Source organism: Scyliorhinus torazame, chromosome 27 (genome assembly GCF_047496885.1).
Source record: "Scyliorhinus torazame isolate Kashiwa2021f chromosome 27, sScyTor2.1, whole genome shotgun sequence".
NCBI classification, from domain to species: domain Eukaryota; kingdom Metazoa; phylum Chordata; class Chondrichthyes; order Carcharhiniformes; family Scyliorhinidae; genus Scyliorhinus; species Scyliorhinus torazame.
In genome coordinates, this window is record NC_092733.1 from 22,986,236 (window position 1) to 23,004,532 (window position 18,297).

At 49.5% G+C, this 18,297-nt stretch overlaps 1 protein-coding gene across 1 annotated transcript in view; it reads left to right on the top strand.

Annotated features, from left to right (window-relative positions):
* Positions 1-13,604, top strand: part of LOC140403302 (adhesion G protein-coupled receptor E3-like) — a 149,321-nt gene extending 135,717 nt beyond the window's left edge. Inside the window, exons 13-17 of the mRNA XM_072491124.1 lie at positions 94-160; positions 5,224-5,315; positions 5,976-6,144; positions 10,278-10,364; positions 13,226-13,604. Coding sequence (XP_072347225.1) covers positions 94-160; positions 5,224-5,315; positions 5,976-6,144; positions 10,278-10,364; positions 13,226-13,240 — 430 coding nt within the window. The 3' untranslated portion in view covers positions 13,241-13,604. The remainder of the gene's footprint in view (positions 1-93; positions 161-5,223; positions 5,316-5,975; positions 6,145-10,277; positions 10,365-13,225) is intronic.
* Positions 13,605-18,297: the final 4,693 nt, after the last annotated feature.

The following is an 18,297-nucleotide window of genomic DNA, read 5'->3' on the forward strand; positions in this document are numbered from 1 at the left end:
TTCAGTGTTTCCTACATTACAACACTGACTGCACTTCAGAAGTATCTCAATGGCTGACTGACATTCACTAATGAATCCTCTGGCTCTCCATAGCTGTTGGTTGAACCTCGAGTCGGGCTTTCAATGGAGTTTCCAAGGACCAGTTTGCTTTGTGATTGTGGTAAGTTTCCCGTCTTTCGCTCTATTCACTGAGGCGGCCGACCTCTCCAGCGGTGAGACTTTGAAGAACCAGAGAGTTTAGTGTGCTGGTTCAGGGCATTCCCCAAAAAATGTAAACGTTTTATTAGTGGCAGTGAGGTTTGCTCACAGTTGGAATTAGTAGTACTGGGGTTTTATTAAACGAGAAAAAAACACATGATAAAGATCACAGGGCAGGTGGTGTGTGGGCGCTGGTGGACGCCAGTGTGATCCGGGGCAAACAAGTCTGCAGTAGGTGTCTACAACTCAAGGAGCTTTAGCTCAGAGTCAACGATCTGAACGATCAGCTGCAGACACTGCAAAGGGTCAGGGTGGGGGAATGTTACCTGGACACTTTGTTTCAGAAGGCATCCACGACCCTTAGCATAGGGTCATCTGCTTTGGTCAATGTCCAGGGGCAGCAGATTGAGATGGCGGGTGAGACAGCGTTAGGGATTGAGGAGGTGGAAGTGAAGCACCCTTTGCAATGGTACAACAGGTTCAAAGGTCTTGCCACTCTTATGGATGAGAGTCGAAAGTGGTAGCCACACTTTTCAGTAGCTGAGAGCAAAGATCCTGCCGGTTCCAGGGTTTGGGAAATCCACTCGGGGCTGGAGAGGAACCTGCAGTGGGAGGAGGAGGGGGATCCAGTTGCTGTGGTCCATGTCGATACCAACAACATTGACCAGACTAGGAACAAGGGTCTTCACAGGGAGTAGGAGCTAAATTAAAAAGCAGAACCTCAAAGGAAATAAATTTGGGATTATTGCCTGAGCCAGGATCAAATTGACGTCGGGGGAATAAGATTAGAGAGATGAATGAGTGGCTCAAAGACTGGTGTGGGACAAATGGGTTTGAATTCGTGGGGCATTGGCACCAGTACTGGGAAAAGTGGGAGCTGTACTGTTGGGGCGGTTTTCAGCTAGACCTTGCTGGGACCAGCGTTCTGGTGACTTGTATAACTAGGACTCTAGAAAAGGGTTTTGTTACAGGAAGGTATCATGAGAGAGGAAATGCTGTAAATCAAAGGAACACAATGGGTTTAAAGAACAGGGTAATGGTTGAGCTAATGATAATCAGGAAGGGGCAGAGAGTACAGATTTAAGAACACACCAGCAGATAAGACCAGAGATTGCAAAAATGGTAACAAGACAGGTTAATGGCACAGTATCGGAATGTGCGCAACATTCATTTTTTTTTTTTTTTAAATTTTATTCTACATTTTCACATTTTCCTTCAAAAATTTACACCCCACCCACAAACAGTAAATGGTAACAAATACAAAATCAATCCCCTTAACAATACCAATGATCCCATCCTCCCACCACCCCAAACAACGGCCCACCTGTCAATATATGCATCCAATAAACCAAACCCTCCCACGGTGGAAATAAAAAACAAAAGAGAAAAAGAAAAAGGAGTCGGGGACAGCCCATGGTCACCATTGACCTAGAGAGTCCACTCCCCCCTCCCCCCCTACACTCAACGCCATCCAGCCTCTGAGAGAGTACCGTACATGATACCCAAGAGTTGCACCCCCCCCCTCGCCCCCCAAAGTCTCCAGCTCCTCCCGTCCACTGCCTCTTGTAAAACTCCTCCTCCCAACCTCGGTTCCTTCCCCCCAACTTTCCACCCCGGCTAGATCACTCGGACCCTGTTCTGCCAGGCTCCGATGGCCACAGCCCCTCCTCCCACCTCACTCCCGTTCACTGGCCGGCTTAAACCGGCCAGCGTGGAGGCCCCCGCCCGGGTCCCTTTCCCCCTTGCCCGGCCCTAGGAAAGCCCAGAGACCCCCTTTTAGCACACAAACCCCGCATATCCACCAACACCCCAAAGAGCCCTCATTTCGAGTGAAAGTCCCATCACTTCCCTTGTCCAAATATATACAACATTGGCTCCTTTAGCCCATACACCCGCGCGCAGTGATACAAAAAAGAAGAAAATACAGTCATGAGGTTACACCGGCACATGGCCATTCCTACATTTGCCAGTTCTGCCACAGTCCTTCTGCCTTCGCAAACTCCTCCGCTGCTTCCGCATTCTAAATTTTTTTTACATTTGAAAGAAAGACTGTACAAATCTGCAAAGATCAATGGCAGGTCAGAAGGTTTTAAGAACCAGGAAAAAGCTGACTAAAAAAAATAAAGAGGGAGCTATTAGAGTATGAGAGAAAGTTAGTTGGAAATATAAACACAGATAGCAATTGTTTCTACAAGTAGATAAACAGGAAAAGAGTAACAATGATCATGTTGGCCTGAGGATTTAATAATGGAAAACAAGGAAATGGTGGTAGCTTTGGACACGTCTTTTGTGTCTGCCTTCACTTTTGAAGTCTTAGAAAACTTCCAAATATACTTAAAAAGCAAGAGGGGAAAGAGAGGGAGGAGCTTAAAACAGTTACCATCACTGGGGAAAACTATTGGACCAGACTGCCAAGTCTGCGAGAGTTGATGGACTGCATCATAGAACATAGAACGATACAGCGCAGTACAGGCCCTTTGGCCTTGGGTCTTAATAGAATTGGCTGCAGAGAAAGTGGAGGCATTGGTTATAATCTCCCCAAATTCCTTACTTTCTGGAGAGGTGCCAACCGATTGTAAAATAGTAGATGTAATATTTTTATTCAGGAAAGGAGTTGGACATAAAAAACAGGAAACGAAAGGCCAGTTAGCCTTCCATCGGTTGTAGGGATATTGCTAGGATCTGTTGTTAGGGATGTAATGGCAAAATGCTTTGAAAATTGGAATAGGGGACATTCGGTGGCAGCCATGAGCTGATCAGTCGCACGAAAGATGTGAGATCTTCGATTACAGCTTTTCAACCGCAGGAAGCGGGCACCAAAAGGACCGCCAATCGCCCCGTCCATCGCACTGCCAAGTAAGATGGGGAAAAGTCAGCCGCCCAGCGAAAATCCAGCCAAGACGAGGGTCGGGAAACCTCAGCCTCGGAGCTGGCAGCCACACGTGTTGGCCCGGAACCGGGAAGGGCGGGCCCCGCAGAGCTTCCAGGCGCTGATGGACAAGCTGACGCGCTTCATCACCTCCGAACTCCAGAGACACAAGGAGGAGATGAGACGAGGCCTCCTGGCAGCCGCCGGCAGACGTCAGTGGAAGCGGCCACGGCCCCCGTGAGGGAGGCAATGGGCGATATGGAGCGGAGGCTAGAGGCCCAGGAGACGATGACCAAGGGGACCGGATCGTGGCGCTCGAGACCGAGGTGGCACGCCTGGTCAGACCCCAGAAGGGGCTGAAAGACAAAGTCACTGACCTGGAGATCAGATCGCGTTGGCAGAATTTGAGAATCATGGGGCTGCCGGAAGGAATGGAAGGGAGGAGCCCCACGGGGTATGTAGCAGCGATCCTCGGGAAGCTGGTCGGCAAGGAGGGCTTCGCCAAGCCCCCGGAAGTAGACCGCGCTTCGGCAGCGACCCAGAGCAGGGGAACCACTGCGGGCGATAATCGTGAGGCACCACAGGTACCAGCATAAAGAACGGATCCTGAGGTGGGCTAAGAACGCGAGAGGGTGCAAATGGGAAGGACATTCCATCTGCTTGTGCAAAGGGATCGGATTGGATTGGATTTGGGTCTATTGTCCCGTGTAGCGAGGAACAGTGAAAGTATTGTTCTGCGTTCAGTCCAGACAGATCATCCCTTACATGAGAAACATCGGACATAGGATAAATACACCATGTAACTACAGAGACAAGAAGAATTTCAAAGAAAGGAGGAGAGAGAAAAATAATCAGAAACAAAGCTACAGAGCAACAAAGAGAGGATGTGAGGGAGGCCTGGGAGACTTAAGTTCGAATCCCACCTCAGTAGCTGCGGGAATTTAAAATTCATGGATAATCATGGCTAATCATAGAATTTACAGTGCAGAAGGAGGTCATTCGGCCCATCGCATCTGCAACGGCCCTAGAAAAGAGCACCAGTAACCCCACCTAACCTTTTTGGACACGAAGGACAATTTATCAAGGCCAATCCACCCTAACCTGCATATCTTTGGACTGTGGGAGGAAACCGGAGCACCCGGAGGAAACCCAAGCAAACACGGGGAGGACGTGCAAACTCCGCACAGACAGTGACCCAAGCCGGGAATCGAACCTGGGACCCTGGAGCTGTGAAGCAACAGTGCTAACCACTGTGCTACTGTGCCGCCCTTAATAAATCTGGAATGAAAGAAGAGTCTTGCTAACAACGATCAGAAATCTATCCGGTTCACTGATATCCTTTAGGGAAGGAAATCTGCAATCTTTATCTGGTCTGGCCTAAATGTGGTTCCTGATCCACAGGAATATGGGGCGGGCTTCTCCCCCCCCCCCCCCCTGCCGGGTTGGAGAGTCGCGTGAATCCCGCCCCGCCGCTCCGATACCGGCTGCTGAATTCTCTGGCGCCGGTTTTCGGGCGGCGGCGGGGTTCACGCCGCGCCGGTCGGGGGCCATTGGCAGCGCCCCCTCCCCCCACTCCCCCGGCAATTCTCCGGGCCCCGATGGGCCGAGCGGCCGCCCGTTTTTGGCCAATCCCGCCGGCGTGAAATGGTGAAATGGACGTGGTCCATCACGGCGGGACCTGGCTGGTAGGCCGTCTACCGGAGTCCTCGTGGTGGCCTAGCCCCCGGAGGTGTGGAGGAATCCGCAACTTCCAGGCAGCCCGACGCCGGAGTGGTTCGCGCCATTCTTGCCGCCACTGTAGGGCCATCCCGCCGATTGCGGAAGAATCCCGCTCATGGTTCTCTCTTAACTACCTTTTGAAACGGCCGAGGAAGACACTCAGTGATATCTAACTGCGGCAGACTGTGGCTGTGGGCACTGTGGGTGTACCTACACCCCGTGGACTGCAGCCGCCTAGGAACGCGGCTCAGCACCACCTTCTGGAGGGCAATTAGGAATTGGCAATGAATGTCGGCCTTATCAGCGACGTTCACATCCCAACGATGAAGACCGATAGGGCAATGTTTCAGAGGATTCCTTGCGCTGTGTGCTGCGTTTATAGACGATGTCAGCGTGCCATTGCTCACCAAACCTTTTGTTTCTCTTCCTCCCCCCAGGTGAACATGGTATTGTTTATCTGGACACTGTGCCTATTGCAACACCATTTGTCCACACGCGATGTGAACGTGTCAAAGATCAAAGACACCAGGTAAACATCCAGAATCAGAGAATCCTTACAGTGCAGAAGGAGGCCATTTGGCCCATTGGGTCTGGACCGACCCTCCGAAAGAGCACCTGTCCTCGTAATCCTACCTTAACGTTTGGACACTAAGTTGCAATTTAGCGTGGCCAGTCCACCTAACCTACACATCTTTGGCCTGTGGAGGGATACCGGAGCACCCGGGGGAAACCCACGCAGACCCTGGGAGAACGTGCAGACTCCGCACAGTCACCCGAGGTCAGAATCGAACCCGGGTCCCTGGCGCTGTGAGGCAGCAGTGATGTCCGCCCTGTCTAGCACAGGATCCGTGGCCTTCAGATCACGGCATCATTTAATCCTGTCTCAGAAGGGGCGGTTTCATCGCGATCGCCCGTGAATTGCCATTCAGACTGAGAGCTGAGAGGGCGGTTAGACCCAGTGCTGCAGTGTCGGAGAGGTCCACTTCTGAGGCAAGACATCCTGGGCATTAATTATCCCCCAACCAGCATCACTAAATCAGTTTGCCACATTGCAGTTTTTGGGTGCTTTCTGCGTACAAATTGGGTGTTTTGGGACTGCTAAGGTCATGAAATGCAGCGTATAACTGATTTTTGAACAATTATAATGAGGTCTGTTAACATGAATATTCTTTTTTTTTTCTTTCGATAGAACATTGACCCTTAAGGCATGGGCGCGGTTATTTGTTCTGGGATGCACTTGGATCATTGGGATATTTAATGTCAATGAAAACACCACCTTCCTCTCCTACATATTCATTGTTGTCAACAGTCTCCAGGGCCTCTTTATTTTCCTTGTTTACTGCGTTTTCAATCAGCAGGTAAGACATCATTACAGTTACAAATGCAGCAGACTTGCCTGCATGTGATATATTTGTAACACGTAACAGGATAAGTTTGCCAGTGGAAATGAGTGTGGGTCAGATATTAGTGGTGGATGGCTGCCACCAGTCTGATGAATGTTTGAAAGCGTCCAGCAACCTGTGGCTCTGGAGTCATGTGCGGCTCGTTGAGGACTTGTGTGCAGTCCCTGACCCCAATTGTGCAGACCCGTAGTGATAGCAATGTTTTGGTTTTATTTCAAACTTAACTTTAAACTTGACTCACCGCAGCATACAAGGTTGCGGTCCAAGCGCTGGAAGATGGGATTCAAATAGATAGGCGTTCGATGGTTGGCACAGATACGATGGGCAGAAGGTTCTCTTTCTGTGCTGTCAAACTCTATGACTCTATTCAGCATGGCGGGCTGGATACCGGGCACTGGCCTCTCCTGCCACAGGTAAATCTCAAGTGGCGGTGGCCCTTGAGTGGCCGTTAATTGGGCAACATGGGCGATCAGGCCACCTGATGCCTCCCCTGCCACTGGTAAAATCGCAGTGGGGGCAGGTGGATGTGGGTGGATAGGCAACAGGCACAACATGCCAGGCTGCCCAATTTTACGCCTTCGTACCCACTCCCGTACACTTGCCATCCTACCCAAGTGTATCCTAAAATTCTAGCTTATTGACACAGTGCTAATCCTCCTCAAATGTCCTTTTAAATGCATCTAGATGAGTGATTTCAACCATAGCAACAAGTTTCACAATCTCACCACACCCTGTGTAAAGAACTCCCTCCTAAACACTCGGTTGGATTTTATTAATGACTATTTTATATTTATGATCACTAGATCAGGTCTTGCCTACAGAACAGTCACAATAATTGACTTGGGTGTTTTTACTGCATTAAGAGCATTTTCTAAAAAGGAAATGCCTCTTATACCAGTAGGGGTGTCACACCAGGTCATTTACCAGGGTTGCTGAAGCTAAGGTTTATTTTGCAGGCCATTCAACCTGACAAGTCTATGCCAATATCACATCAACAACCTCCCGTCCCTCTTCAATTAACCCATCGATATCCTTCAATCTCTTCCCCCCTCATGTGTTTATCTGAGAACATGAACACAAGTCGCACCTGTTTCAGCTAAACAAAATAAGGGACAACCATTCGCCAGTTCATTCCTCATGGCAATACTTCGGCCAATCAGAATCAAGCTGCCTGGTTTAAATATGAAACAATTCTTGGCAGTTAACTGCCAGTCACCATCAACTGGTGCATTCTCCCTCACAATGCTTCTACCTCATATGCATTGATTCACCTCAACTAATCCCTGTAGTAGTGAATTCCACAGTCTCACCACTCGCTGGTGAAAGAAGTTCTCCTGAAACCCTTACAGGATTTATAAGTGATGATCTTGTATTTATGGCCCCTTAGTTCCTGCCCTATCTGTAAGTGGCAATATCTTCTCTGCATCCAACTATCAAATCGTTCAATAATCGTGAAGATCCCCAGCCTGTTCTATCCTTCCTGCTGGATCAAACATATCAGTTCTGATATCATTTGAATAAAACTTTTTTTTCCCCCTTCCATGACGCAGGTAGGGCAGTAGATGTTGTCTATATGGACTTCAGTAAGGCCTTTGACAAGGTCCCTCATGGTAGACTAGTACAAAAGGTGAAGTCACACGGGATCAGGGGTGAACTGGCAAGGTGGATACAGAACTGGCTAGGCCATAGAAGGCAGAGGGTAGCAATGGAGGGATGCTTTTCTAATTGGAGGGCTGTGACCAGTGGTGTTCCACAGGGATCAGTGCTGGGACCTTTGCTCTTTGTAGTATATATAAATGATTTGGAGGAAAATGTAACTGGTCTGATTAGTAAGTTTGCAGATGACACAAAGGTTGGTGGAATTGCGGATAGCGATGAGGACTGTCTGAGGATACAGCAGGATTTAGATTGTCTGGAGACTTGGGCGGAGAGATAGCAGATGGAGTTTAATCCGGACAAATGTGAGGTAATGCATTTTGGAAGGGCTAATGCAGGTAGGGAATATACAGTGAATGGTAGAACCCTCAAGAGTATTGAAAGTCAAAGAGATCTAGGAGTACAGGTCCACAGGTCATTGAAAGGGGCAACACAGGTGGAGAAGGTAGTCAAGAAGGCATACGGCATGCTTGCCTTCATTGGCCGGGGCATTGAGTATAAGAATTGGCAAGTCATGTTGCAGCTGTATAGAACCTTAGTTAGGCCACACTTGGAGTATAGTGTTCAATTCTGGTCGCCACACTACCAGAAGGATGTGGAGGCTTTAGAGAGGGTGCAGAAGAGATTTACCAGAATGTTGCCTGGTCTGGAGGGCATAAGCTATGAGGAGCGATTGAATAAACTCGGTTTGTTCTCACTGGAACGAAGGAGGTTGAGGGGCGACCTGATAGAGGTATACAAAATTATGAGGGGCATAGACAGAGTGGATAGTCAGAGGCTTTTCCCCAGGGTAGAGGGGTCAATTACTAGGGGGCATAGGTTTAAGGTGAGAGGGGCAAGGTTTAGAGTAGATGTACGAGGCAAGTTTTTACGCAGAGGGTAGTGGGTACCTGGAACTCACTACCGGAGGAGGTAGTGGAAGCAGGACGATAGGGACATTTAAGGGGCATCTTGACAAATATATGAATAGGATGGGAATAGAGGGATATGGACCCAGGAAGTGTAGAAGATTGTAGTTTAGTCGGGCAGTATGGTCGGCACGGGCTTGGAGGGCCGAAGGGCCTGTTCCTGTGCTGTACATTTCTTTGTTCTTTGTTCTTTGTCTCTGTAGTAGAAATGCCAGAAATATCCACAGCGTACACCAGCCCTGTTGCCATACAAGCTTAGTCCTTACGCCATCCTGCGCAGGTCAGTTCCAGCCCGATGTGCCCCGAATCACAGCACAAATCAATTAACCAATAATTCTTCTAAAACTTCCCCAGATCTTTGGCCTTTGGCTGCCCAATAATTACACTCACCGGGTTTGTAAGTTGAAACACGATTACTGTTTATTCGTACCAAGAACTATCATGAAATGGGCAGCAAGGTGGTTAGCATTGCTGCCTCACGGCGACGAGGACCCGGGTTCGAATCCCAGCCCCGGGTCACTGTCCATGTGGAGTTTGCACATTCTCCCCGTGTCTGTCTGGGCTTCACCTACGCAACCCAAAGATGCGCAGGTTAGATGGATTAGCCACGCTAAATTGTCCCTTAGTTGGAGAAAAATAATTGGGTACTCTAAATTAAAAAAAAAAAGAACTAGCTTGAAATATACACACTGGTTAATGACAAGCTAATGCCTAACACCCCACTTTAACTGCCCCACCCTCTACCCAGACACACAAGACAGAAAAACACGGGGGAGGTAAACATAATAAGGATGAAGGTCAAAAGATAAGAGTCTTTTGTGCAGCAGGTTTTCCTCAAAGGAAGTTAGTAAATCACAGTCTTTGTTTTGCAGCCTATACTCACACCTTTCCCGGAGAAACAGCGTCCCTGCTTTACCAAACTTCAGCTAGCTGTTTCTTTCTGGAGAGTGTTAGAAGACTTGGCCTGCCACAGCCTTTAATGTTTCTCCTGTAGATAGATTCATCCAGGCTTTGTACCAGTGCCTAAACCCAGCCTTTCCGGGGGGGGGGGGGGAACAGAGGGGAGGGAGAATGGGACTACTCTCTGAATCGCCAGGAGTCAAACTGAATGCAAACTGAGAACCTCGGCGACTCTGAAAACGTTCCGGTGGGTTCCGATCCAATCGGCGTTCGTTACGGGGCTGGGCGCCGCCTTTTGGTCCAATTCGTTGGCCAAATCAATCGAACCCGAGTTCTGGGGTCAATCTCGGCCATTGGGGCCAGACAGTCCACAGCTTTGATTTGAACCAGCACAGAATACCACAGGGGGTCTCTCCCACTGCTGTAATCCTCTGTTTGAATTAACGGCACAGGCTGACTTAAAGACATATTTCCATGAATCATCCATGGATCAAAAATGTAACGGCAAAACTAAAAGAATCGGGAAATAGAGGGAATACAAAGGGAACAAACAGGAAGGACCCTTACAGAGTACAACTTTCTTGGAGTACAGTAACTGACCGAATTGTCCTCCTATTATTCAAGGTGAAGAATGAGTTTCAGAAATTGTTATTCAAGAGACGTGCAGCCTCCCTCACCGTCACCACAAATATTGTGATGACTTCTTCCGAGGTAAGATGCGTTTTTCAGGAAGACAATGGGTGCACAATAATATTTGGTCCATATACCAGCGGAGGGAGGTCCTGTGGGGCAGTGGGTTAGCGCCCCTGCCTCTGAGCCGGATGCTCCGGGTTTGAATCCCACCCCAGGACTTGACGGCTGAGGCCGGTGTGTTCGGAACGCGGCGAAACTGGTTGAGTGCGTCAACCTGCAAAAATCCTTCCAAACACGCCAGTGGTTGGCGGTGAGAATGGGAGAGACTCCTGGTCGGCCATGTTTGATGTGTGTGGTAGTCACCACTGTTGTTTCTATCCCATACGAGATGCAATACAGTAAGGCTCCTGTACTACAGGTACGGGGGTAGAACCCTGCCTGCTGGCTCCGCCCAGTAGGCGGAGTATAAATGTGTGTGCTCACCGAGCTGCAGCCAGTTCGGCAGCAGCTGCAGGAGGCCACACATCTCTGTGTAATAAAGCCTCGATTACACTCTACACTCGTCTTGTCGTAATTGATAGTGCGTCAATGTGGAATGGCCCCCCCCCCAAACCTTTAGGCACCCTGGCGGCAGACTAGCGACCTGTTCCAGGAATTACTAGCTACGGAAACTGATGAAAGTCTGCCTTAGTGACCACTAGGTGTGGGAAGAGAATCGGAATTGGAAAATATACCAGTGGTCAGACATTTTGTCTACAAACCACTTAGCATGAGGAAAAAGACCCCAGGAACCAGCTACCAATCCTACCTGACCCACTTCCACCTGCCATTGCGTATCAGAATTAATGGGAACTTATGGAAAACTATAAGTATTTTGCTGATTTCTCACGACTGAATGTAATAAATTTGTGTGCCGTCGTTTTTTATAGTAAACTATTATAAATAAAGTATTAGTGCATGCCAGATGCAAAAATACAGGCGTTTTCTTATTCTAAGCGTTAATACTACAAGAGAACGGGTTTATTTAAAACATTCCAACCTGAGCTATAAAATCTTCACAATCCTCCTCTGGGGAATGAATTAATACCCCACCGATCAAACCAAATCAGCAGTAACATAAATATTCCTTCATGGGATGTGGGCGTCGCCCACATGTATTACATGAATTACATGTAGGCCAGACAGGGGAAGGATGGCAGATTTCCTTCCCTACAGGACATTAGGGAACAAGGTGGGTGAGGGGGGGGTCTTCTCGGCAGGAGCTGGATTGATGTGCGGCAGAGGTGGGGAGAGGGTTTGTGACCTGTTACATGGCGCTGGGTTGAAGCCAGGATGGGGGGAGAGGGAAAGAGAGAGGGAGAAAGTGTATTAACCAAATCCCACTAATCCATCGTCACATCCTGTCAAGTTGTAGCCAAATATTTGGCGGGAGTTGCATCCATCGCCTGTCATAATCCCAGCTATAATCCCAGCTGGAAACCAGCAGGAGAGGCAGTGCTGCTGGGACTCATTGTTTCTTGGTTACTGTGGTAACCTGTACAGTTCCTACTGGGCAGGGACAATTGGTTACCCCATGGGTCTTGGGGAATATGAGCGCCCCTGATAATGGGGCGGGGCTTTTCTGTTGACTAAATAGAGCCGGCCAGTTAGGTACCGGCTAGAGCGAAGACCAATAGTGAACTACTAGTGCTGTGTAAATATTAGTGTAAATAAAGTTACATTTTGTTTGATGCACAAACTCGTGTTGAACTCTTCGTGGCCCTCACAAAAGTTACCTTCTAAAGGAGGATGGGAGGAGATGCGTTAGGGCGATTGCCTAAGGCTGTACTTTCTCTGGAATTCCTTCAGAGGATGTGGCCGTCGCTGCCTAGGCCAGCATTTATTGCCCATCCCTAATTGCCCTTGAGCAGTTGATGATGAGGTGTCTCCGTGATGTTGACCCAGCGACACTGGAGGAACAGTGACCCCCAAGTCAGGGTGGTGTGAGGGGAAACGTCCAGGAGGTGGTGCTCCTGTGCCTTTGTCCTTCAGGGTGCTGGAGGTCACGGGATTTGGAAGGTGCTGACGAAGCGGTTTTGGTGAGTTGACTAACTCCCTCTCCTTCCCAATTCTTTCCTTTGACCAAGGCAGCACGGTAGCACAGTGGTTAGCACAATTGCTTCACAGCTCCAGGGTCCCAGGTTCGATTCCCGGCTTGATCACTGTCTGTACAGAGTCTGCACGTTCTCCCCGTGTGTGCGTGGGTTCCCTCCGGGTGCTCCGGTTTCCTCCCACTGTCCAAAGATGTGCAGGTTAGGTGGATTGGCCATGCTAAATTGCCCTTAGTGTCCAAAATTGCACTTAGTGTTGGGTGGGGTTACTGGGTTATGGGGATAGAGTGGAGGTGTGGGTTTGGGTAGGGTGCTCTTTCCAGGAGCGGGTGCAGACTCGATGGGCCGAATGGCCTCCTTCTGCACTGTAAATTCTATGATTCTATGACACTGCCCCTCTCTCCCTTGTAGGCCAAAAGCTTCACTCTCCTGTTCCTTGACCTGCTGGGAGTCCCAGCCTAGCAGTGATGGCTAGTCAACCAAGTAAGTGGGGGTGTCGGCTTCTTCCACAGGGGATTGTACCCCCTCCCCACCCTCTCATCCCCCAACTCCCTCTCACCGGTGACTTGGGGTCCCTGAAGATGTGAATGGCAATGCAAATCTTCTGCTTGCTCGGGGACAGGGGCGGGGGGGGCCTGCCCAGAAAAGTGGACACCGGCGTTTCTAATGGGCCTGGGCAGATGAGTATTGGTGTGACACCCCAAAAAAAGGCTTCTGCATGCCCATGCAACTGAGGTGTCCTCCTGCTAACCCTGCGGACCCCAGGCCAATAATTTTGCTTCTTAACTGCAGATTGGAAAGGGACAAAAGTGAAACAATCCTCCATTGCTTTTCCATTTTTCCATTCAGACGAAAACAGCGTAGCCAACCTGGAGGCTCGAGAGGCGGCGGCAACATGCGTCTCCGTGGTTTGTGCGAGTGTGACAATGAGGGAGCGTGGGTCTGCCTGTGCGTCAGCGTGCGCATCGTCAAAACGCAACTGGGACCTTTGCTCATTTGTTTTTAGAATTTTGCCTGGCTATCTTCCATTACCGAGCTCAAGTTGTTGGCTTTGAGATATTCCTCTGCGGAGGCATCACATTGTGGTCCAGAATAATCCTTATTAGTGTCACAAGTCGGCTTACATTAACACTGCAATGAAGTTACTGTGAAAAGCCCCTAGTCGCCACATTCCGACGCCTGTTCGGGTACACGGAGGGAGAATTCAGAATGTCCAATTCACCTAACGAGCACGTCTTTCAGGACTTGTGGGAGGAAACCGGAGCACCCGGAGGAAACCCACACAGACACTCAGTCACACACTCAGAGAACAGGGACACACACACACACTCACACACTCAGAGAGCAGGGACACACACACACTCACACACTCAGAGAGCAGGGACACACACACACACTCACACACTCAGAGAGCAGGGACTCACACACTTAGTCACACACTCAGAGAGCAGAGACACACACACTCTCACACTTTCAGAGGGCAGGGACACACACACTCACACACTCAGAGAGCAGGGACACACACACACACACACACACTCAGAGAGCAGTCTTACACACACACACACTCAGAGAGCAGGGACATACACTCACTCACACTCACACACTCAGAGAGCAGGGACACACACTCACACACACTCACACACTCAGAGAGCAGAGACACACACACACTCACACTCACACACTCAGAGAGCAGGGACACACACACACACTCACACACTCAGAGAGCAGAGACACACACACACACACTCACTCACACACTCAGAGAGCAGGGACACACACACACACTCACACTCAGAGAGCAGGGACACACACACACACTCACACACTCAGAGAGCAGGGACACACACACACACACACCCAGAGAGCAGTCTTACACACACACACACTCAGAGAGCAGGGACACACACTCACTCACACACGCACACACTCAGAGAGCAGGGACACACACACACACTCACACACTCAGAGAGCAGGAACACACACACTCACACTCACACTCAGAGAGCAGGGTTACACACTCACTCACACACTCAGAGAGCAGAGACACACACTCGCTCACACACTCAGAGAGCAGGGACACACACACACACTCAGAGAGCAGAGACACACACTCACTCACACACTCAGAGAGCAGGCTTACACACACACTCACACTCAGAGAGCAGGAACACACACACACTCAGAGAGCAGGGACACACACACTCACACACTCAGAGAGCAGGCTTACACACACACTCACACTCAGAGAGCAGGACACACACACTCACACACACACTCAGAGAGCAGGGTTACACACTCACTCACACACTCAGAGAGCAGAGACACACACTCGCTCACACACTCAGAGAGCAGGAACACACACACTCACACACTCAGAGAGCAGGGTTACACACTCACTCACACACTCAGAGAGCAGAGACACACACTCGCTCACACACTCATAGAGCAGAGACACACAAACACTCGCACACTCAGAGAGCAGAGACACACTCACACACACTCACACACTCAGAGAGCAGGGACACACACTCACACACTCAGAGAGCAGGGACGGACACACACACACACACACTCAGAGAGCAGGCTTACACACACACTCACACTCAGAGAGCAGGGACACACACACTCACACACTCAGAGAGCAGGGACACACACACACACACTCACACACTCAGAGAGCAGGGACACACGCACACACTCACACTCAGAGAACAGGGACTCACACACTCACTCACACACTCAGAGAGCAGAGACACACAGACTCACTCACACACTCAGAGAGCAGAGACACACACACACACTCACACACTCAGAGAGCAGGGACACACACACACACTCACACTCAGAGAGCAGGGACACACACACACACACACACAGAATGTGCAGGCTCCGCACAGATAGTGACCCAAACCGGGAATCGAACCCGGGATTCCGGCGCTGTGAAGCAACAGTGCGAACCACTGTGCTACCGTGCAGCCCAGTGGAGGGCATTAGAGTTGAACATAATCCTCGCACCACGCACACATACACATCGCACAAGCTTGTGGCCATGCAGATGTATATACATACACCAAACCCCCACACACATACGCACACACACATATATATACACAGCAGAAAGATACACGTAGATACCGCTGAAGCTACCAATCACAATCTTAGCATTCCTACTGGCGCACAGAATTGTCACGGCGCAGAAGGAGGCCATTGTCTCATCCTGCCGACACTTGCTCTCCAGGTGACCATCATGCCTTAGTGCCATTTCCCTGCCCTTTGCCCATACCACTGCCTCCCTGACTGTGATTGGTTGACTCACCGCTAACGGTAACCAGGTTTAGGGCCTTCTAGCTTGTTTGCACGAACTGCAATGTCACTTTACACATTGAACGATCATGAGGTGTACCACATGTAGACTTTGATCACAGGCCCTGCCTGGCTGCACTAAATATGTAAAAATCGGATACCTTCAGGATTGAAGTGTGACCATTATGAATAACATTTACTGACACCGTAAAAAAAACTATGCTTGCAAAGGAAAGTATTCTTGAAATTTTCTGAATTGTTTTCGAGTTATCTAAAATTTCTAACAAATTGTCTCTTAACAAAATAAAGCTTTCATTCCACCGACTCATTATTCTCATAGGTTAACGAGTAATATTTAAGAGTAAATGAGATTTTATTTTATGCTGCATACAGAGACACTACAATTAGGTCATGGCTCCGATGGAGATGACAGACTCTGCTGGTGGTAAAATAGATTCTGTTTGCTGTTGGACCACCCCAACTCACTATCTTTTTAATCTTTAGTAGTGTCACAAGTAGGCTTACATTGACACCACAATGAAGTTACTGTGAAAATCCCCTAGTTGCCACACTCTGGCGCATGTTCGGGTACACTGACAGAGAATTTAGAATGTCCAATTCACCTAACAAGCACATTTTTCGGGGAGAACTTGCAGACTCCGCACAGACAGTGACCCAAGCCGGGAATCGAACCCGAGTCCCTGGCGCTGTGAAGCAACAGTGCTAACCACTGTGCTACCATGCTGGCCCCACTCTTACTCAATGCTGTAAATTCTCACTCCGCTTATTTTTTTAAAAATATATTTTATTCAAATTTTTCGGCCAAACAAAACAATACAAAGGTTTTTCCCCTTTTTACAACAATAAAACAATATAAATAACAGTGACCGTTTTTAACAAATAAATAAATAATATATAAACTAAATAGCAACTGCCATAACAAAAATAATAACTCTCCCAAATAATAGAAGCAAGCAATCCAATATACATAACCAAGTACAAATATCTATACAAAAACACCCCTGAGGACCCACCCGAGCCCTCCCCCCCCCCTCCCCCCTGGGCTGCTGCTGTTACCTTCCCATTTCCTTTATCGTTCTGTGAGGTAGTTAATGAATGGTCGCCACCGCCTGGTGAACCCTTGAGCCGAACCCCTTAGTGCGAACTTTATCCGTTCTAGTTTTATAAACCCTGCCATGTCATTAATCCAGGTCTCCACGCCCGGGGGTTTGGCTTCCTTCCACATAAGCAATATCCTTCGCCGGGCTACTAGAGACGCAAAGGCCAAAACATCGGCCTCTCTCGCCTCCTGCACTCCCGGCTCTTCTGCAACCCCAAATATAGCCAACCCCCAGCTTGGCTCGACCCGGACCCCCACCACCTTCGAAAGCACATTCGCCACCCCCACCCAGAACCCCTGCAGTGCCGGGCATGACCAAAACATGTGGGTGTGGTTTGCTGGGCTTCTCGAGCATCTCCCACACCTATCCTCTACCCCGAAAAATTTACTGAGCCTTGCTCCGGTCATATGCGCCCTGTGCAAAACCTTGAATTGTATCAGGCTAAGCCTGGCGCACGAGGACGAAGTGTTTACCCTCCGTAGGGCATCTGCCCACAGCCCCTCTTCGATCTCTTCCCCCAGCTCTTCTTCCCATTTTCCCTTCAGCTCATCCACCATGATCTCCCCCTTGTCTCTCATTTCCCTGTATATATCCGACACCCTACCATCCCCCACCCATGTCCCCGAAATCACTCTATCCTGAATCTCCTGCGTCGCGAGCTGCGGAAATTCCCTCACCTGTTGCCTCGCAAAAGCCCTCAGTTGCATATACCGGAATGCATTCCCCTGGGGCAACCCATATTTTTCCGTCAGCGCTCCCAGACTCGCAAACGTCCCGTCTAGGAACAGATCCCTCAGTTGCACAATCCCTGCTCTCTGCCATGTTCTAAATCCCCCATCCATTCTCCCTGGGACAAACTTATGGTTATTTCTTATCGGGGACCGCACCGAGGCTCCCGTCATTCCCCTATGCCGTCTCCACTGCCCCCAAATTTTCAGTGTTGCCACCACCACTGGATTTGTGGTGTATTTCTTCGGGGAGAACGTCAACGGCGCCGTCGCCATTGCTTGTAGGCTGGTTCCTTTGCAGGACGCCATCTCCAATCTCTTCCACGCCGCTCCCTCCCCTTCTCCCATCCACTTACACACCATTGAGGTATTGGCGGCCCAATAGTACTCACTTAAGCTCGGTAGTGCCAGTCCCCCCCCTATCCCTGCTATGCTGAAAAAAAACCCTCCTCACTCTCACAAAACCCAGCCCACACAAAACTCATGACACTTTTCTCGATTTTCTTGAAAAAAGCCTTTGTGACCATCACCGGGAGGCACTGAAACACAAAAAGAAATCTCGGGAGGACTACCATTTTGACCGCCTGCACCCTACCCACCAGTGACAGGGGCACCGTGTCCCATCTCTTAAAATCCTCCTCCATCTGTTCCACCAATCGTGTTAGATTTAGCCTATGTAAGGTTCCCCAACTCCTGGCTATCTGAATCCCTAAGTACCGGAAATCTCTTGTTACCTTCCTCAGCGGTAAATCATCTATACCCCTGC